This window comes from Podarcis vaucheri (assembly GCF_965113315.1).
Source record: "Podarcis vaucheri genome assembly, chromosome: 8".
NCBI classification, from domain to species: Eukaryota; Metazoa; Chordata; class Lepidosauria; order Squamata; family Lacertidae; genus Podarcis; species Podarcis vaucheri.
In genome coordinates, this window is record NC_138766.1 from 45072912 (window position 1) to 45094790 (window position 21879).

General features: G+C 40.5%; 1 protein-coding gene across 2 annotated transcripts in view; it reads right to left on the reverse strand.

Annotated features, from left to right (window-relative positions):
- RAB31 (RAB31, member RAS oncogene family) overlaps positions 1 to 21879 on the reverse strand; it is a 38240-nt gene that overhangs the window by 13843 nt on the left and 2518 nt on the right. For both annotated transcript variants that reach the window (XM_082234929.1, XM_082234928.1), the window contains exons 2-4: positions 11158 to 11237; positions 8884 to 8965; positions 1332 to 1403 (exon numbers count right to left, since the gene is read on the reverse strand). In XM_082234929.1, the coding sequence (XP_082091055.1) occupies positions 1332 to 1403; positions 8884 to 8965; positions 11158 to 11237 (234 nt within the window). The remainder of the gene's footprint in view (positions 1 to 1331; positions 1404 to 8883; positions 8966 to 11157; positions 11238 to 21879) is intronic.

Here is a 21879-nt window from a genome sequence, read left to right on the forward strand (position 1 = left end):
TCATGGAGGTTTTCTGACCGGGGTGGGGTTGGGGAGCCAAAATGGTCTTCCTCACCAGCTGGGAGGCTTGCCAGCCAAATTGGCCAATGGCTAGCAGGCCAAGAGACAGGCTTTCTCCAGAGGGCGGGCTCAACTGAGCCAGCAGGCTTCACTTGGGTCTGCCTCTGACTATTTAAAGAGTCCCGCCACCTGATCCATACACAGTTCCTTGTCGGATCTCACGCCCACCCTTCCCTTGTTTTAGTCTACTGTTGTTTATCTACTTTACCTTGCTATGGACATCGTTGGTTGCCGTATTCAAGGTTGGGTGGGGATTTTCCTTCAAACAAATTGGCTCAGTCTGAAGGTTATGCCTACCTCATAGCAATTGTCACAACTGTGGTGGTTTGACATTGGGTTGGCCTTAGTCTTGGTTGGAGGGAAGGTTGTAGGCCTTGGCCTGCCCCTCCAAGAAAAGTGGGTATCCTGGTAAAGAGTTCTGGTTCTGTCTAGACGCTCAGGCAGGGGCAATGGCAACAGCACCCCTTAAGATGGCGATCCCATGGAGACAATCCTATTTGATGTAAGTCATAGGTCCTCTCTGCCTCGGGGCTGACCCCTTTGGTAATACTGCCAGCACATGGGCTGGTAGTTATACCCAATACCTATGTCAAACCTCTTACATCTGTAATCTATAAAGTTGTGGCCTTATTTCACCCAGAAGTATTGTGTCTTGTTTGGTTCTTAATTATAAATTTGGGATGTTGGAGGGCTGTAGAGCCTGGGCACACAAGTACCATTCCCGACCACTGGCAATGCTGGCTGAGGCTGATGGAAACTGTAGTTGAAAACATCTGGATGTCATATCCAGAATGCAGGAACACATTGACTAACTAAGGCAGTGATGGCCAAACCTGGCCCTCCAGCTGTTTTGGGACTACAATTCCCATCATGCCTGGTTCTGTTAGCTAGGCATGATGGGAGTTGTAGTGCCAAAACAGCTGGAGGGCCAAGTTTGGCCATCAATGAACTAAGGAAAATACTACCAACTTGCAAGACTAAGCGAACACAGTATAATATTAGCAGAAGGCACAGGGAACACTCACACTATGACCACTTGAAAGTGAATTGCTGAGTAACCTACATACCAGTGATGGAACCAGAGGCGGGTTTAGGGCACCGCAACCAGTTCCGCCACACTGGGCGCTGAGCCCAGGAGGTGTCACAGGGTATCACAACTATGAGGTAGTGAATTGAGCAGAATGTAATGTGGGCGGGGGGTGCCTCACACCACTGAAATCTGAAGAACCAATGTCCATCCCTGATGGAACAACTGAGATTTGAAAGCTTACCTGCTTGGTGATATCATATACTATAACAGCTGCTGCTGACCCACGGTAATACATTGGTGCCAACGAATGGAACTATTAAAAAATGAACACAGAAACAGAAGAAAAAAGTAGTTAAAGTTCTTGCATTTTTGTAAGTCAACAAAAGACACTATGATTGCTCTAGCTTCTTTAATCAGTATGCCTTGTGACTCACTGTTGCATTAATGTGTTGTTATTAAAATCACATAAAAATACAGTGTTTTAAATCTACTAAGCTAGAATAATGAATGCACATACTCTGGTACAGGCCAACCAAAGTTCTGTGAAATAGTTAAAAAAACTAAAGGAACATTCTGTACCAGGTCAACTCCAGTTTGCTCAAGTGGCAAGACACAATAAGCCAGTGACTTGTTCCAGAAGCTAGGGAAGAGCATTCATGTCTGGATCCTGACAAGAACCAGCATAAATCAGTCAAATGAGTGGCTAGGTGGCACACCATCTTCTCCAGTGCATGACTGCTGTCTATTAACCTGCAGCAGAGCCTGCTCCTGGTATCTTCAGGACTATGAGACTGGGATGGGAAGGGGGAAGTGTACTGACTCTCTGGCTTGCAGAGTGAGCTGCTTTATATTGAAGGACTTGTTTTACATCCTGTCTGTGTGGCCTCCTCTTCATAAAACATTTTGTCCCCTCCAGATTGTCTTCCTTCCTCTCCCATTAGCAGATACCTAGAACAGCAGCAGTAGAAGGGGCAACTGGATTCTTGCCCTGAAGCTCTAGCAGACACAGAATTAATTTTCAAGCTGTTTGGAGCAAGCTAAAGAATTCCATTCCAACATCATGGGCTCAGGTAGGCAAGGAACTGGAATGGGGCAGGAAGGATATTTGGAGCTTTGTTTCTTCATTCCTTTTCTTACTATTATGTCTGAGCAAACATTAAAATTAAGTCTTCCAACTTTGGGTGATTAGTTTCAAGTTTGCAAAAGAAATGTAGCTAATTTTCTGGAATGCTAGGCATCTGAGATTTAATCCAGCGGGAATGCATATGATTTCATGTGACTTCTCATTAGAAACTCTCTTTTGAAAGAAAAAAAAAATACTGTATTTCCTCACAATGGCTGTTTTATTAACACAGTAATATCTGGCACCCTGTGGATAATGAAAAACATGTATTAAGGCATGTGCTTTTCAAAAGCATGGCTGTTTTCACAGCATGCCTTTGAAGAACTATACACCCTATGAAAAAAAGAATTCAGATTTTTGCTCTGTTGGCTTTACAATTATAAAAGAATATGGAAGACTGAATAAAAACGTTCCTCTTCTTTTTTAAATCCAAGAAAACTGTGTATTACTTTTCTCCGAAACCCTTAGTCCAGTAGCATATAGGTACTGGAAATCCATAATACTGCCCTGTGCCCAGGACAAGTCTTATTACAGGCCTATTACAAACTCTGAGGATACACTAGTTGAAACCGGGTCAAAAATTCTGTTTCTCTCAAACAAGACTAGAATAGCATTGGTTTCACTCAGGTATATCCCAAAGCAACCAAAAATATTAATTCTTTAGTTGTGCAACAATGATGATGCAGCAGGTAATATCAAGTACAGGCCACTGAAATGGCCCATGACATCCAAATAATATCAGTCTCTCAGTTGACAAAGGTCAGCTGCTAGCCTTTCACAAGGTCTACTGGGCAGTGATTAAAGTTCCTTCTGTTGTGCTGATCTATTTCTTCTGCAGTAGTTACAGGGTAAGATTTGCTCAAACCATCTGGTTAGACCATAAGGTCTGGAATAAGTCTTCCAATTCACCCATTTGTTCATGGTCAGCAAAGTTCTTTCTAGTCATCTCCGAAGTAATGGAATGCTGATCCAATATAGTATAAGGTTTCTCAAAGTTCTTGATCTCCATGATTAGCCATTTGGAATTAAATAAGGCATTTCTGGATGCCAGTGGTGAAGTGTGCATAGGATCTCTTTTTACTAGACCAGTCTTGAAACTTTCCTTCAGTTTCTCCCATGTTGTCAGTAGTGCCATTCTGGCTACTACTCCATGACTGAGGCGATAATCCAGGTATAACGTAGCAAGGCATTCACCAGGGTGATTAACCTGTGGCTTTCCAGCTGTTGTTGGACTACAATGTCCATTGTATTGGCAATACTGGCTGGGTCTAATAGGAGCTGAGTATCTGAGGTGAAACAGGTTAGCCAGTCCTGAAAAGCACAGTGAACACAAACTGCTCCTCTTTGTAGCTTGTTTGTGTGGCACAACATTCAATGGAGTGGAGGAAAGCCTCTGGTCTATGTGAAATGGTTTCTGCCTTATGCAGGTTCAGATAGGGGACTGTTACAGGTCTCCTCTGAAAGAAGTGTGACATCGGCTCCTCAAACTACTTTAAAATTAATGTTGTCTCATAAATAGTTAAGTTTATTCTCCAGGGAAGATCATCGTCTTTACAAAATGGGCAGCCTAAGAAAAACTGGTCTGCATCTTGTTCCATCTGGGTATAAAATATGATAGCAAAAATATACACTTCCAGCACTGTGCTCCTATAGCTGGATTAAATCCTCTAATGTCGTAAACTTTTCCACAGTCTGTAGTCTGAACTGGTAGGGCTTTTTGTTGCAGAATGCTTTTCAAATGACTTGGACTGCTTGTTTCTTTTGTACACTTTTAGAAAGCATTTTTTAAAACGGCTGCAGCTGCTGCTGGCATAGTAAAGGTTACCTCCTCCGAGTCACCCCAAAGTTTTATTTGTTCCCTATTATGCATTTTGATCATCTTTGATTGCTTTGCCATCCCTTTTTATTTGAGAAGTAGAAAACCAGAGATTACTTGTCCAAATCTCTTACCATTCCATAAGCCTTACATCCCTACAGTTGCTCATGTGAAAAGCAGCTAGCTTTGATTGTTTTATAGTGTTGTTTTTATTAAATTATAATTTTACATGTTGTAAGCCGACTGGAGCTTTTACAGCGGAATAGCGGAATATAAATGTCTGGATAGATATAAAAAGAAATTAAACAAACAATTAGCCAAGGAGACAGGATCAGTAGCTAAAGCCAATCATAAAAACAGGATCTGCCACGTACAACAAAGGCCGGCCAAAATAAAACAGTATTTAGTAACTGACAAAAAGATAGCAAGAGAAGAGACCAATCATACTTCATATACTTAGAATCCAGTTGTCTCTATCACACAACTATTCAAACAGGCATGGGAGGCTGGCTTGGCTTGAATGCCAACTTTTCCCTTCATCTTATTGTGCCCTCCCTCCCACAAAGCAGAGAGTATCAGGTAAATGAAGGGTGTAGCAATGTCTTCCAAGCTGGAGGAAGGAGCTGTGCCTACTTTTGTTATTGCAGCTAACTCTCATACTACTCAACTGATATGCTTTTAGTTTATTATTGGTTTTGATTTTTTGAATGTTTTCATTGTTTCTTCTACTGATATTATTGTTTTATCCCTTTTGTAAACAGCTTTGGGGGGGTTTTTTTACAATCAAGTAGTATATATGAAATAAACAAACTTGCTCCATAAATAGTCCTGGGGTACCTTAAACACTAGTGAGTTGTGTAGGTTGAGTTGAGTATGAGAACCTGCAAAGATGCATAAAATGGATAGAAAAGATGTTGGATTTATGTGGGTCCCAGGGAAGTAAGATAATCTGTTTTACGAAGTGTGATTAAAAAGAAATGGATCCTGAAAGCAGTAATGAATTAATATACCAAAATGAACAAGCTTCAGTTGTTAGGAACCAACAAACCCATAGCTGCAGATGGGCCCAGGCACAGTGACCATTTCATACATTTCCATCAACCTACATACTGCACAAAGCAGAACTTGCCTATGCAGCAGGGATGTTCATTGGTTGTCTATGATTTTTTTCTCACAAGGACTCTACTACTGGATTTGTGCATCAGAGGGAAGAACAAATCAATACAAGTTTTACCATAGCTTTCAAGAGGATGATTGCTCTTAAAGGAACAGTGAATTATTTAAAAGCACTTTACTTTCCACTACTTACCAGTCACATTTCAAGAACAGACCTCTATGAATAAGCCTTGAAAGTATTTCTGTCAGTGTTTGAAACTCCCATTGTTCCAGGTGAATTTTGCGACAGGGAATTTCATTAGTGCGAGCAGTTTCTGAGCTCTGGGTGCAGTACTGTGCCTAAGATTTCAGATTAAAACTGCAGCATGGAAGGAAAGGTGAACCTTTTTCTGCCTCCCCACTTCCAACTACTCTCTGGAGAAGAGACCCTCTTAAGAATTAATAGAGGTCTATGGATGTAATCATGCAGATTCAGTGTTTATCAAGCATCCAAGAAAAACAAGAGACATGTAGTAGGAAAAGTGCACAAAGATTTATTCCAAGATAGAAAGGGACAAAATTACAAATAAACAAAGGGTTACAATAGTCTGGGTATATAATACATTTGTTGTGCTCGAGTTTGTGTGGATGAACTTCAAAATATGAACTACAATTATTCTACTCTAAAGAGACATCAAAGAATTACTTGTGCAACTTTTTGTCTAGAGACCCCTCCTGTGGGCAATACTAGAATTTTTTTATAAGGCATGGACTATGCAGATCCAAAAAGCCATGAGCAAAAGGAAAATAGCTGCAAGCAGTATTTCACAAACCACCTTTTAGCAATTTTTACGCTTTTACTTGTGCAAATTGAAGAACATATTTGGAATCTGCAGCACAATTCCACACGTCTACTCAGAAGTAAATCCACAGAGATTCAGTGGGAGTTGCACCTAGGACTGAAGACTTAGTTCCATTTTATCTCACAACGCTCTAGCAGGAGATGTAAAGCACTCCTAGTGTCAGCAACAGACACCTTCCATGTACAGAAAGGCACACTTGAATCCACAGCTCTATGTTGGGAAAGCTAGAGGTTAGAAACGTAATAGCAGCATGGAGAAGAATTGGTTTATGAATTTAAAGTCTGTTTTCAAAAAACTAAAAATGTCAAGCACATTATCATGAAAGAAAAGCTGCTTGGTTCATAAGAGAGGTGCGGGGGGGGGGGGTAGGAAATAGCTAACATTCCCAGCTGGTGAAAACTGTGTGGAAAATATTAATCCACACTAAAAAAAAAACAACAGATTAAATACATTCTTTCTATAAAACAGTAACAGATAGGAACTTTAGTTCCAGAGAAACTTAGGAACTACAACTTTGTAGTCCTATAAGTTCCACTGAATTCAGTGGGAGTTACTTCTGAGTAAAAAAGCAAATGGTTAAACTTATGAAACACTTACTTGGAAATAGGTTTTATTAAAATAAGTAAGAGAGAGAGAATGAATACTTGACAATATACACCAGTCTCTTCAATACTATTTGATTTATCCATTCAACTTCCTTTACATCTCCAAAGGAAAAAAGTTTATAAAACATAAAAACTAAAATAAAGACTAAAGTAATGTCAGCGTGATCCTCAGTGTATTTACTGATTTAGTTCAACTGAGTAGCTTAATCACAATAATAGTAATATATTGGCCTAAGTAAGTTCTGTATTTACTTGTTTCTCCCCACAGGAACATTTAGTTATCAGTATCAAGGAGTACCGTAATACATTTTTTAGGTGAAGCCCTACGTCAGGAGTAGCCAACATGTTGCCATCCAGATGTTGTGAACTGCAACAGATTATGTGGCCAGCACCACCTTGGCTGCCCCTGCTATACAGCAAAATATACAAAAACTGAATGGTGTTCAGCTCTTATAAAAATCATTTTTCTTTCTTTATCTGTGATTTAAGTTGGGGAATGACAAAAACACCCCTGAAGAAATCTGTGAAGAAAAGAAGACAAATCTCTATAGAGCGCTGGTGGACCCAATCTATACCAACCAGACAGGGTCAGTCTGGGAAGAGAAGACTGGCTCCTCCCCCTGGAAAGGTGGGAAAAGACAGGACCCTGCCTATCACCACCAGTAGGAGGTGTCATCCCTATCAAAGGAATGTCCTCCATCAGGATCCAGTGAATATCAGGTCTCATTTTTTGAAAAAGAAAATGAGCTACGCAGACCTTAACCCTTAGGGTGCAGTGATATTTACATTTGTAAGTCACCACATTTTATGGAGTAAGCAATAAGATTATTATTATAATAATGATGATAATATAAGATCAATGCTTGATGAAGTCAGAGGATGGGGCTAAACAGTGTTTTCCAGTAGCAGCAGCACTTAAGCGGCTGCCATTTTAAGCAGCCCCTCTCCAGAGCCCTTTGGCGCACCGCTCATCGTCCCTCCGCCGCCACCACTGCTAGCCCCTGCTGCTCGCAAGACACAGGTAACTAGCCACCTGCTAGTGGTGCTCTTACATCATTTTTCCCCTCCAAAATATAGTCCGGCCCCCCACAAGGTCCGAGGGGCAGTGGACCGGCCACCTGCTGAAAAAGTTTGCTGACCCCTGGTCTATACACATGGAAATGTATCTTACATGCATGTTCAAGAAATAATCACTTCAGTAATCTTTACTGGAGACAACCACACGCCACAGAATATTGCAAGGGACACAATTACTTTAGAAATGCAGTAATGTCCTCTTATGGGAATGAGCAAGAACCAACACAATTTACTGCAATTAAAGTCTTATTAACACAAAATGGCAGACAAGAGTAAACGGCTTTGCAACTTTAAGTGTTAGTACACAAATAAAAGTAACAAGACAGTCAGGTGTAACAACATAGAAAAACATATATTGTCTGGACCATAAACCTAAACTATTAGGCAAGCTGATTGCCTTTTATGGATTGAATGTAGGAAAACCAGGAAAAATGCAGTGAAGGCCTAAACACACCAGGAGGAAAAGCTATTTAGAGAAAGAGAGATTTGGGGAAATGAGGGTGATGGAAGTAGGAAGTAAGAGTGAGGTGCTAATAATTATTAGACCTAGGTAAAGATAAGCTGTCTCCTGAGTTTCACCATGACTTGCAGGGGTACGGTAGCCCCTGGGTCCAGGACGTCTTGCAAAAACTAAGCACAAATTCTTTGATGGCTAGTCTAACCAGATGTCACTGACAGCAACGTGTGAGTTGTCAGTAAACAACCAGAAAAATAATTCAGGTGGCTGAAGGTAGGCTAACCTTTGTAGGCCACCCTTGAGCTAAGTCAATTCACCACTCTGGGTTCCTCATAATCCTCCCAGTAAAATTATTTAAAAAGAAAAAGCTTTCTTTTCAGATAATACTGCCTTGTGCTTCTCATAAGGGTCCTGACTAACTGGATAGAAAAACAACAAGCACAAACAGGTAAATGGTCCATGAAACTGCTGCTTTTTTGGTCTCTTGTTCGTTGCAGTTACTGTGGTCCTGGCCCTTACAGGCCTTTCCTGTTAACAACTGGAAGTTGCAAGGAGGTTACCCCCACTTCCAGTCAGCCAATCACATTTTAAAAAAATTATTGACCCTGCCTCCATAGCACCTTAACTCTTTTGTGTGTGCTCCACTCCTCACTGACATTGTAATTCTCAATTATATCTACTTCCCAATATTTTAGTGAAAATAAAGAGGCACAGCATGTAAATGCCTTCAGTTAAAAGATACTGGAATCATACTCACGCGTTCTTGCCCTGCTGTATCCCAGATCAGAAATTTATGAAGTTCATTCCCACAAGGCACAGTTTTAGTCATGAAAGAAGCACTAAAAGGTTGTAAGAAAAAGCAGTACAATAAGATATAAGCTTCTTATATTAACAACAAATTATTTCTTAATACCTGGCCACTGTTAATACCTGGGCAGGTATGTACATATACTACAGATGAAAAACACTGCCGCTAGATAATAAAAGTACCAGTGATGTTCAGTCAAAGATTTACAGAAGTTGCTATATGAATGTTGCTAGTTCGAACTATATCCATGTAGCTTTTTCTCTGAATAAATGAAATTATGAACATATGACTTTCCAGTTCAATGAGAAAAAATTGTATTGTTCCAGTAAAAGTTGGCAAATTATTTACAGTTAAGTATCTTGTATCTCTTTGAATTATGGTGCTGGAGGAGACTCTTGAGAGTCCCATGGACCTATCCATTCTTAAGGAAATCAGCCCTGAGTGCTCACTGGAACACAGATCCTGAAGCTGAGGCTCCAACTTTGGCCACCTCATGAGAAGAGAAGACTCCCTCGAAAAGACCCTGATGATGGGAAAGATTGAGGGCACAAGGAGAAGGGGACGACAGACGAGATGGTTGGACAGTGTTCTCGAAGCTACTAACATGAGTTTGACCAAACTGCGGGAGGCAGTGGAAGACAGGAGTGCCTGGCGTGATCTGGTCCACGGGGTCACGAAGAGTTGGACATGATGAAACAACAACAACATCTCTTATGCTGCTGCTCATCTGAGTAGTGCAAGGGGTATTACTATACCAATGTGATTTTTTTCTGCCAGCATAGCACTATGCTATGTTGGCACAGAGGGACTTGGGCAATGATAGAATAATTCCTGGCAGGCATGACACGAGGATAAAATCGTTCTTTAAGCCTCCAAAGTTTTCTTTTTAGCACAAGTTGGCAGATTTGTCTCTAGACATAAACATGCATGCATTAAATTCAAATCATATATTGCATAGTTGGTAATCTTTGAAGTTTTGGAAAAATTAATGAAGATGAATTACATGCCATGCACTTACACTGTGCTATCCTGTCTTGTTAAAAGCCAAGGCGATGTGATGAATTATAAAATCTTTGGAAGCAGATACACGCCTAGGAACTGTCAGCAAGTAAATTTTAAATATCATAATTTGGGTTCCGATGTTCCTCATGTAGATGCTATTTAAACCAAAGCTTAATATACAAACCTAAATAAAAGAGCTATTTAATACCATGTTGTGAGAGAGGTCAAAAACAGCAATCACTTATACGGGCCTTAAGCACTAATTTTTTTCAAAAAAGTTTTTGGGGAGTTTTTACATCTACCCAAATGGCTCAGAGCCATAGGCTTTCCACAAATCAGTTATATTCCAAGAGCTCTTATTACTTTATTTAATAAAATAGTTGCTGGGCCAAAGCCTGCCTGAAAACCACAGCTATATAAAAGAGAGCCAATGTGTCACAGTTGTTAAGAGTGCCAGACCAGGGTTCAAATCCCCACTCAGTCATGAAGCTCACAGGGTGCCCTCTGGCCAGTTACTCACTTTCAGCCTAATCTACTGTATCTCACAGGACTGTTGTGAGGATAGAATGGGGAGGAAGACTACCATATATCCCTCCTGATGATACAAGGAAATGCAGTCTTTATGCACACAGATGCACTGGTTATTTCACATGTTCCCAGAACTGTAGCTTGACTTATACTAAGTTCTGCCAAAGCATTTACTGACAATGGCTATGTTCCAACACAAATGAGCAGTAAATAACAAAATAAAGAGACAAAAATATACATCTATTCAGTAAAGTAATTGTAATAAAATAGAGGTTTGAGAGAAGCTAGAAACCATATATTAATACTGAGATCTAATTGACTGCTAATTAATGTTTATACATCAAAACTCAATATAAAATAATTAAAAACCCCATAAATCCATCCTCTAGAAGCTAGACTAAAAAACCCCCCACCTAGTTGCATAACAAATAATAACCGTTCAAGGTACATAATGGTTAATAGTGTGGAACTGGCATTACCTAAAGAGAAAGTTAATAGGCTTACTCAATTAATAGCTCTCTACATTATACAACACTTTGAAAGAATGAACAAAACCACTATTGTGTTGAGTAGTGAGCTTTCCCATAAACTTGAAATATAAATGGATTATATCAATTCTGTTTATTTACTAAACTGAAACTGTAGTAACATATTACATATGTATGTATGTATGTATGTATGTATAGTACTTACCCAATAGTGGGGCTAATATTGTGGTCAAAATGATCCTGAACAAATCGACAAACTATACTAGATTTGCCAACTCCAGTATCCTGAAAATTAAGAAAGGAAGAATCAATTCAACATTACATTGAAATAAGGTGTGGGCTAAAAAGAACAAGTGTCTAGTCTGAGGAATGTTTACTTAACCACCTAATGGTCCATAATAAGTTTTTCCTCAGTACATGCCACTTATACTGCAGTGTAGAAATCAATAAAGTCCTGAGGCAGCTGTGATCTAAAACCATTCAGGCGGATTCTAGTCAGTAACTGTGGCAGAATGGCAATATTGCGATTACGGAAAATTTAACTCGCCTACTGATTTCATTTGAGATGTTGCAATTCCAGGATTGTGAAGTGTTTTTTTAAGATTAGAAATTATTTGTAGGCAACTTCAGGCAATACCATTGTTATTCCTGATTTGAAGTGAATGTTTGAAAACAAACTGCATTTCCCCTTCTGTGGTTAAATGGTTTCCTGTTCAGCTTTTAAAATCTAATTTCTTCCAAACAACCCCAAACCACCTCCGGTTCATACACATCTTGGTAAATATCATGGTAGTTTAGCAGCTTACAAATTAAAAGACCCTGGTCTTGCAAATACCTACCATGTATAAGCTGATTTAATGTTCTCATAGTCTATTGTTCATTGACCCTATTGGAATGAACTGCGATAAAGTCTATGGAATTTGCCCTTAATTAATTTGACCCACTGTTTCTGTGATAAGACTTCTGCAGCTATGTTCTAATGCGTGCTTTTTTTGAGTTGGGGAAGCTTAATGATTCATTTTAACTTCCTTTTCCTCACCCACCTCAAGTAAGATAAAAATATTCAAGGAGGGTGTGAAGCCTGGTGGGGAAGGGTGTGGCTGGTGTCCTGGCCCTCCTCAGCCAAGGAAGAAACATGCCTGATAGTTAACTCTTTATGAATTCATCTATGTCTCCTGGTCCTCCTCAGCCTCTGAAGTTCCCTTGAGAATAGTGTGAGCAAGGCGGGGGGGGGGGAACCTACCACTAATCATCATATCAGAAGTCAGGAAACAATACTGCCTAAAGCCAAGTGGTTTCTCGGCTCCCCCCCTCCCCACTGCAGCAGCCGTAGCCCCCACTCCATATGCATATGTCGTGACTTGCTTGCTCCTGGTGTTTTTATTTATTCAAAATCCTGGCCCCCCGTTTCTTAAAAGATGTTCTGCTTTCAGTATGATTTTCCGCTCATTTTGTACTCACTGTCTTGCTACAGTAGCACACTGTGAACTGCACAGACTGATTTGTGGGTCTCAATGGACAGCTGGGGCTGGAGCAGGTGACTTTTGCTCATTCCCTGCTAATTACATGCTTGAATGGGGACACCACTCCTCACTTATGGGGACGGGGGAAGGAGGACAATACATTTTAAACAAGAAAGAAACTTAAAGAATATTTAGCTAAATATTGTAATATAAGATAAAGAGAAGTTTCTTGGAAGTAATAAATAGGCTTAGGGGTAGAATAAGAATACGTTGTTAATAAATATTAAGGATTAGAATATTAATAAAGGAGAAAAGGTTAGTAAATGAAAGAAGTTAAATACTATTAGAAATATGAATTTGGAGAACTGCTAAACAGGTGATATAACAAAATTCAATTAGAGGGGATTTGAGGAAGTCAGATATCAATGTATTGAAATTAGGAATTGGAAGTAATAATTCTTTTTTATGTCTTTTCTTTGTTTTTGTGTTATGTAATGTTTTTCTTTTTTCTTGTTTCTTTTTTATGTGATAAATGTGAAAACCAATAAAAAAAAATTGGGGGGGGGGATACATTTTAAACAAGAACTTACGTTACTGGGTGGCCAGATCAATATAATAAAATAAATTTAAAACAGAGAAATTGCTAGAGGGAAAGCACAATTTGCATTAGAAATCATAATATAGGTTAATCTTTCCTCTAATAGTCCCCTTACCAAAATAGGCTTGTTTCACTTGCACGTGGCTTGGTTTGTGTAAGCATTTTCTTACTGCAAGGAGGTAAAATGTTTAATATCCTAATCCTAAAAAACATTACTAAGAAGTAGGTCTAATAAAAACACACACATATATATCCAAGTAAGGAAAAGATGGAAAATGTAAGAGTAATTTGAGCTGTAAAGCCGTGGAAAACATGATTTGTGTATGCTTTTTTGACACTGCCACGGTTTCCATGCACATGAATGAACCGTGCTCCCTCAGTGCAGTCTCTCATCTTGCCACAAGAGGAAGACCTAGCCAGCATTTGTTACACCATATGTTCAGATAACACACGTGAGTTATTAAACAACGCTAATAAGTACCTAAATCCTTTTCATTTAAGAGCAACATCACGTTAATATGCATATAGGTAAGTAGCCTTCAGTACAGTAGTGAACTGCCATATTTTCACACATACATACACCCTACCTAAGGCTGCAGCATAAAGCCTGTAACCCTACTCTTAAAGTGCTCACGCCATCCAACATCTATCTCTATTTCAGTACAAAATAAAACATATAATAATGTGTCCCTTTACACTATATAGTTTAAAGTAGGAGTTCTTAAACTGTGGTCTGTGGAGTAATGTTGTCCCACGAAATCCATTCAAGCGATCTGTGGTAAAATTGCAAGGTGCCAAGAATATCTGTACAGTGGTACCTCAGGTTAAGTACCTACTTACTTCGTTCTGGAGGTCCGTTCTTAACCTGAAACTGTTCTTAACCTGAAGCACCACTTTAGCTAATGGGGCCTCCCGCTGCTGCTGCACCGCCGGAGCACCATTTCTGTTCTCATCCTGAAGCAAAGTTCTTAACCTGAAGCACTATTTCTGGGTTAGCGGAGTCTGTAACCTGAAGTGTACGTAACCTGAAGCGTACGTAACCCGAGGTACCACTGTACACTCAGCCCTGCACTTTGCATGTTTTTCTTCTGACAACAATGGAGACTGAGGCTGTGTTGATCAGGCCAAATTATCAAACAAGCTTAAAAGACCCTAGTATGGGATCTATATTTTCATAATGTGACATTGGTTTTGATAATGATGGAGAAGTAAAACCAATGCAAGTTTACCATGATCTGTCAAGATCCCCAGCGCTTTTCAAGTGGTCTGTGGGGGAAATGGTTTGAGAACTGCTGGTCTAAAGGCCTATATTCAACCACTGCAACTCTCTGGCTAGCCTGATGGAAAGGAAGCTATAAAAATATATCTATTTATAGTAAAGCAAACACGAAAGTCAGTTTTAAACGACTGCATGGAAAAAAACGGCATTTTCTTACTGTTATGCAATATTAAAATTGCTTGTGTGATTTAAAGATTTTGTAAGCATTCTGTTTCTTATTTACATAAAGATTGGCAACATAGACAGACAAAACAGTAGTAAGCAAGCATGGTATTTTAAGTTTCAGGGGTGTTTATTAAATACACTGTCAGATTTCCAATTCCATAACTTCAACCAGATGCTACTAAAGAGCAAAGCTGTGTTACAACTTGGCATATTATCTTATATGTTAAATTTCCATTTGCACAAACTATAACTACTATGATATTATTGTAGTAATTTTTATTGGGGATATCCTTTATTCAGGACTTTGAGATGTAAAATTGCTTCAAGATGCTTTATAGGAAGCAATTTATAAATGAAATACTTAAATCATATTTTTGCCTGTTATTTTTATTATTTGTTTAAATGTGGAAAAAATAATTTTCCCCACACAAAGTTGGCTGAACTTAAGATTTTGATTTTAAACATATCCTATGGAGGATTACCTCACTTTATCCTATCCCGCTTGCTAGGGTTGCCATGTGTCCTATTTTCCCAGGACACACCCTCTTTTTAAGGGGTAAAATCTGAGACAAATTGCATTTATTTGCTTTGAATAGCTGTCATAGCATCCACTTTTTTGCTCTTCAAAATATGGCAACCCTAACACCTCCACCAACCACACAGAATCTTACCAATCAGCCCTAAAAGTGGTCAGAGAAAGAGATGGCTGTGGGATGTGGCGAACATAGTTACTATCTGTGTGCAGATGGGTAAATGTGGATAAATATGATCAATTATTTGTAAATTTAGGGAGCAACTTCTGAGGTAGAGGAAAATGCCTGGGAGAAATTATTTCCTGAAATTCAGTACAAGAGGAAGTTTTCCTCCCTTACTGCTGTTTCCCCGGCTGATCAGACAGTGACAGCTTTGCAACTTTTTCCATGTCTTACTAGTGCAGTCATGTTTCTAAAACCACATTTCAAAGATCTGCTCTGCTGCTTGGAGAGTATTTGAACCTGACTGTCAATGAATACAAGTTGTATAATACTTTTGGGAGTGTTCTGAAGATTCTGGCTACAGTTTTTGGAATCTTTTTTTTTCATTCAAGGGCTATTCCAAGGTGGCTCATATTGAAAAGAAAATCCAGTCCAGTTCCGTTCCGTTCAAAACAACTTGGTTTTATTTCTTGTGCTAAATGTTGAATCTTTTTCACGCTTCCCACGGGACTCCACATATGACTTGAGGGTGATGTGGTCAACCCACAGCCTGTGTAGTCCATAATCAACCAAGTGAAGATAATGAAAATACAAACAGTTGGCAAAATATACATAGTGAAAAGCAAGCCTTGGTTTTTAAACTGTTGCCCATAGAGAAAAGTGCAAAACTATAGATTATCCATGTCTTAATGTCTCATCTGGAAAATAAGAACAGCCTATGTCTTTAGGGGCAGCAAGTGTATATCAGGAGTTCCAGCATGATTTCCAGTTCTTTGCTTCCACAACGATGCAAGTGAAAGTGTTTCTAAGTACCGTATTTTTCGCTCTATAACACGCACCTGACCATAACACGCACGTAGTTTTTAGAGGAGGAAAATCCGTAGGCATGCCACCCGTAGGCATTTCCTCCATAACACGCACAGACATTTCCCCTTACTTTCTAGGAGGAAAAAAGTGAGTGTTATGGTGCAAAAAATACGGTAATCCTCCCCACAACAACGATATTACTTGAATAAAGACACCACCTCTCTCTGGCACCCATAACACTTCCCCCTTCCCCAAATCCCTACATTTGGAGCTGAAAGCAATATATGTACCTCCATAACCGAATCTGGTTGAAGCTATTCATTAACAGACTTCATTGCGCTAGATTCAACTAACTAATTCAACCAGATTCAATGAAACATTTGTGCTAGCAGAAGCCAGCACAAATCCCACTATTGCAACTGGGGCTTCCATCCTCTCCCCTGCTCCCCACTAAATCAGCTCTGGGAGTCAGGAAAACCCTAAGAAAAGCACACAGTGAGTGGGGAGGGGGCAGGTTATCGTACTCTGTTGGGCAAGCAGACGTTTGTGCTGACAGAACTATTCTAATAGTGCAATGTTTAATTCCACCCATTAATTTTATTGTCTATTTCGAAACAATAATCAACTCTGAAGAGTCTCTCTGCCACCGATTCTCAGTCCCTCGCTGCAGAAAAGCATGCCTCGCTGGCTGTGGAGAGAAGGAGGAAGAGGAGTGGCCGCCGTTGGCCAATGTAATGCGGATGTGCGACGTCACATGCAGATGCTTGCACAGTGTGTGTGACATCACATTCACTACATGCAGGCATGTGTGTGTGACGTCACATGTCTGTGGGCAGAAACTCACAAGCCTGAGGGAAAGATGGCAATCCTGTGACATACAAAGAGTTCAGTGGATTTACAGTGGTGCCTCACAAGACGAACGCCTCGCAAAACGAAAAACTCGCAAGACAAAAGAGTTTTCCGTTTTTGAGTCGTTCCGCAAGACAAATTTCCCTATGGGCTTGCTTCGCAAGAAGAAAGCCCATAGGGAAATCTCCGGGGACCTCTTTTAAAATGCTGGCGGTCGGGAACAAAGACTTTCGCCCACCGCCAGCCTTCAGAAGAGGTCCTGGACCTCTTCTGAAGGCCGGCGGGGGGCAAAAGTCTTTGCTCCCCCCCCCGCCTGCCTTCCCGGGACAGCGGAGACTTCTCCGCTGTCCCGGGCGATCTTAAAATGCTGGCGGGCAGCAGTGAAGCCTTCGCTGCTGCCCGCCAGCATTTTAAAATCGCCCCGGGACAGCGGAGGCTTCGCTGCCGCCCGCCAGCATTTTAAAATCGCCCCAGGACAGCGGGGGCTTTTAAAATGCTGGCGGTCGGCAGCAAAGCGCTCCTGTCCCCGGAGCTTGTGGGGCGGGAGGTGGGGAGAAGGGCTTTTCTCCCCACCGCCAGCCTTCAGAACAGCCTTCTGAAGGCTGGCGGTGGGAAGAAAAGCCCTTGTCCCCCCCCCCAGCCTTCAGAAGAGGTTGGGGGACAGACTGTCCCCGGACCTGGTCTGAAGGCGGTTTCCATAGGAACGCATTGATTGATTTTCAGTGCATTCCTATGGGAAACCGTGCTTCCCAAGACGAAAAACTCACAAGAAGAAAAAACTTGCGGAACGAATTAATTTCGTCTTGCGAGGCACCACTGTATCTAATGAATCTGAAGACCCTTTGCAATGGATGACAAAAGACCATGAAGTTGCTCCAAAGTCCCAAACTTTATATCAGAAAATATGCTATAATTTTAAAAATTTGCCATTGTAACATGACTAAAGCATGTTACTACAAATACAGCAGATTTTTCTTTATTACAAATTCATTACCACCCAGAGGTTATCCTGTACACAGGCCTACTGAACTGAAAAGAAATCCAAAGTATGTTCATGGACACGAATTCCCCCTCTCTTGTAGTGGTTCTTGTTAATGCTGAGTAACTCACTATTTCACACTCTTTTGGCCTGGCATACAGCCCTCCCCCGCCATCACTTGCCAGTGCAGACTGACTGAACCAACCCATTTTAAAAAATTCCAACCTAAATAAGCCTATTATCAGGAAGTTGTAATATGGGTTACACTTGCATATGACAACATTCTCATGAACTTAGGAGATGAGACAGTACAGGCTGTTTAATACATATTTTAATTATAACCTAGGTGTTATCAAATTCTTTACATTTTCTCTTGCCTGCTTAATCCCACACAGATAAGAGGCAGGAATTGTCTATTATATGCCTATACAATCTGTTTACATGATATATATTTTAAAGGTTCTACTTGTGTTGCAAATGTTCTTGTAAGAAAGAATGCCCAAGGTTACAAATATATTACACAAGCACAGTTGTATATTTGACTTCTGCAAATGAAAAAAAATCTAACTTTGGTAGTTAGTACAAATTAAAAACTAAGGTCAGCCACGGACTCCCAATGACACCACAACATCCTGTTCTTTTGCTGAAGAGTTTAAAAAAAAAAAGGCTTGTAACAAATTTCTATCGTACCTACAATTTATGCCTTTAAAAAAACAAAACCAAACCACACATTCTGCTTGTGGCTATGTTCTTTTTGCGCAAGTACCCTTCTAAGTGATTTCGGTGAAATGAGGCAACCAGGATGCCCCCACCTTTCAGTGATTTTAGCCAATGAGTGAATTGGGAGCTGTGGCTGACAAGTAAGTTGTGAGGACACCAAGCAAAAGGGATTCATGGGATCCCAGAAGAGCTGCTGCTTTCCTTTTCCCTTTAGTGTACTTTTCCTGCTTCTTTCTCATTTTCTAGTCCTCGGAATCTCTGCAGTTTGCCTTTATCCCCCCCCCCAACAACTGTGGTTAGGTACTTTCTAGAAGTTGTTTTTTGCAAATATGATTACACAGTAAGTACAGTGGTATCTCGGGTTACAGACGCTTCAGGTTACAGACTCCACTAACCCAGAAATAGTACCTCGAGTTAAGAACTTTGCTTCAGGATGAGAACAGAAATTGTGTGGCTGCGGTGCAGCAGCAGTGGGAGGCCCCATTAGCTAAAGTGGTGCTTCAGGTTAAGAACAGTTTCAGGTTAAGAACGGACCTCCGGAACGAATTAAGTTCTTAACCTGAGGTACCACTGTATGTTAAAGCATCCCCCCTGCAACGGCCAAGGCAAGTTATGAAAACTTTGCAGAGTCATGTCTGCTGCTGAAGAAGAGTCAAAGGCTAAACACTCATTAAGAATTCACTATTACATTATTATGCAGTACAATGGTACACATGTCTACTCAGAAGTTTGTCACTTTGTGCTTCATAGTGGTTACTCGCAGGAAAGTGGGTACAGGACTACATCCCAGGCCTTGGTATACAGTTGGCCTTAGGAGAAAGCACACTTCTTGTGCCTTTAACAGAGCTGTGGAAGGTAGAACTACAAGTTAAGCTTTTTTCTAATACAGAAATATAATTATGGGGAAAGCTTCAGCTGCTCACATACTTTCTGTCAAATACTTTGTGTGTATGGCCATTAAATTATTTTTAGACCCTCTACATCTTCAGAAGAGGACACAAATTTGCATGTTCAGCCCCAGAGACCTCCCTCCTAAATAAAGACACATTTGACTCAAATTTTAGTTTTGGTTTTTGGCAGAATTTAGGCCACAACTTTATTCATTACAGAAAAGTGAGTGGTTGCAAAGGCTCTGGTTTGACTAGCTCACTACACCCTTGTAGGTAGCGCTGACCCAGAGCTCTATCATAGGTCAGCCAACCTGAGGAAGGTGAAAAGCCTGGGAGCAGAATCTATTCACTCCCCAGATGCTCCCCTGGACTCAGGCACGGGCTCAACCCCTTTTCGGGGGCTGGCCAAACCAAGTTGAGTCCCTGGATTCCTTTAACAGAATACTCTTCACATAGGGATGGCGGACCGTTCTCCCATCCCTATCATATGAACCAGTGCCTATGCACAACCTTACAAGTTGTGACGCATTGCTGCGCGGCAGGCGAAACCCAAATGACAATAGCCAATCAGCCAAGTGGGAAAATTCCTGCCGTACCTGTCCCAAAGACAGACGACACACGACGGCCTAGCAAGGTCAATCGCAAAAGGCCCTAAAAATAGGGAGAGGTGGGCGGGTGTTCTGATGCACAAGCCAAAAGAGGAAGCTCTGGGTCATGTGCATGGCTTTATATATATCCCTCGATCCGTTTAGACTGCAGCCCAATTGGCCAGATTGAAACCCAGCATTGAGGGACCTACCAATCGGGTGTTGTGGCAATCCAATGGACCCACCCACAACCAAGAGGTCAGTCTCCAGATCTCACTGCAACACGTGCCCTCTTCTAGGAAGGACACAATTTGCATGACACAAAGCATATGCAAATTTTATTCAAATCTGTGTCCTCTTTTGCAAGTGGGTTAGAGGGCCACTAATTAGACTTTATCTCAAATTATATCATCACTTGCATTTGCTCCTCTCCTCATCTAAATCCATATGTACTGTACTCCACCCAAAACAGAATACAGTCAGATTGGATTCCTTCAATTCCCTCTCAAGGTCCATGTTTTTTGGTGTACAGTATATGCATTTCCACATAACACATTTAAGTGCATACATAAACTACACCTTTTCAGTAACATGCTACTAAATAAACATGTTAATGGAAACAGGTCTTCTAATAGGGTTCCCATATTTGAAGCAGTGAAAATGTGAGACAGAAGCCTTTTTTGGCCAAAGTTTATGAGCTTTTTTAGGTTTGCCCAAAGCTTTTGAGCGTTTGGGGGCAACCCTCCCCCCAAAAAACTAATTTTTGTGCTATTTTTATGGGAATTTGGAAAAAATGACACTGTCAATATGGGCTGCCATACACCTGGATTTTCCTGGACATTTTGCCTATTTCCGCTGACTACTGACTGCAGCATTTTGGATATGTCCGGATATGTCTGGGAAATTCCATGAACACAGTCCAAGCCACAGACTTCAGCATGGTAAGTATGGTTGCCCAGATTTTATAAAGCCTTATGCATCTTTGATCACATTTTGCAGTCAAAGGGGAAGAAGGTCTGAACAGTGAAGATATTGTTATTTATACAGCAACACTTATAAAAATATAAATGAAATTTTACTGTTATAAGCACTGACCTGCCTTGTTCTAATAATCTGTATCTGACACAGGGCAGCTTGCTCTGCTACAGGAAGGATATTGCACTCTTGGAAAAACTGACCATCAAGCCTTTATGAAAGGTGATGTAAGTAAATCACGATCAAAGCTGATGCTTTTGTAAGATTTAAGGTCACAAAGCCTCCTCCCAATGACTAGTAGTCTTGGCTGGTGTAACTGAAACTCTTCATGTCCTCTTTTTTTTCCTGTGTTTCTCTCTGACATTTGTTTACAAGCTGGAGAGTTGTGCAAGCCTAGTACATGCAGTACATCCACAGAATCTTATTTAAAAGGCCTCTTGTAAATCTAACTTTAGCATTCACAGATTTCACAAGACAATGAGCTTTTCAAAATACTGACTCTAAAGGTACAATCCCATGCACTCGTGTGAGTTAGGCCCTATTGAATTAAGAGAGGCTAACAGCACAATCCTATACATGTCTACTCTACTGAAAGGTACAACTGAATTCAACGTTACTTATTCCCAAATAGGTGGGTATAGGACTGTAATTTAATTGGCTACGTGTTTTGCTTACTCAAGAAAAAAACCATGCCACATTTTCTAGAATAAAAGTTCAGTAATCATGCTGGAGAGAGCTAACCTAAAAAAATGAAAGGTCATATACCATAAGATAAACCATGCAAAACTTTATATGAGCTATTAAATGTACAGAAGCATGTACAGATCATAAAGGTATGTTGCACTTTAACTTCCCTAGGAATACACAGCGGAAAATGCTCACAACAAACTTTTAAAAGTTTTTATTACTAAAACTGAGGT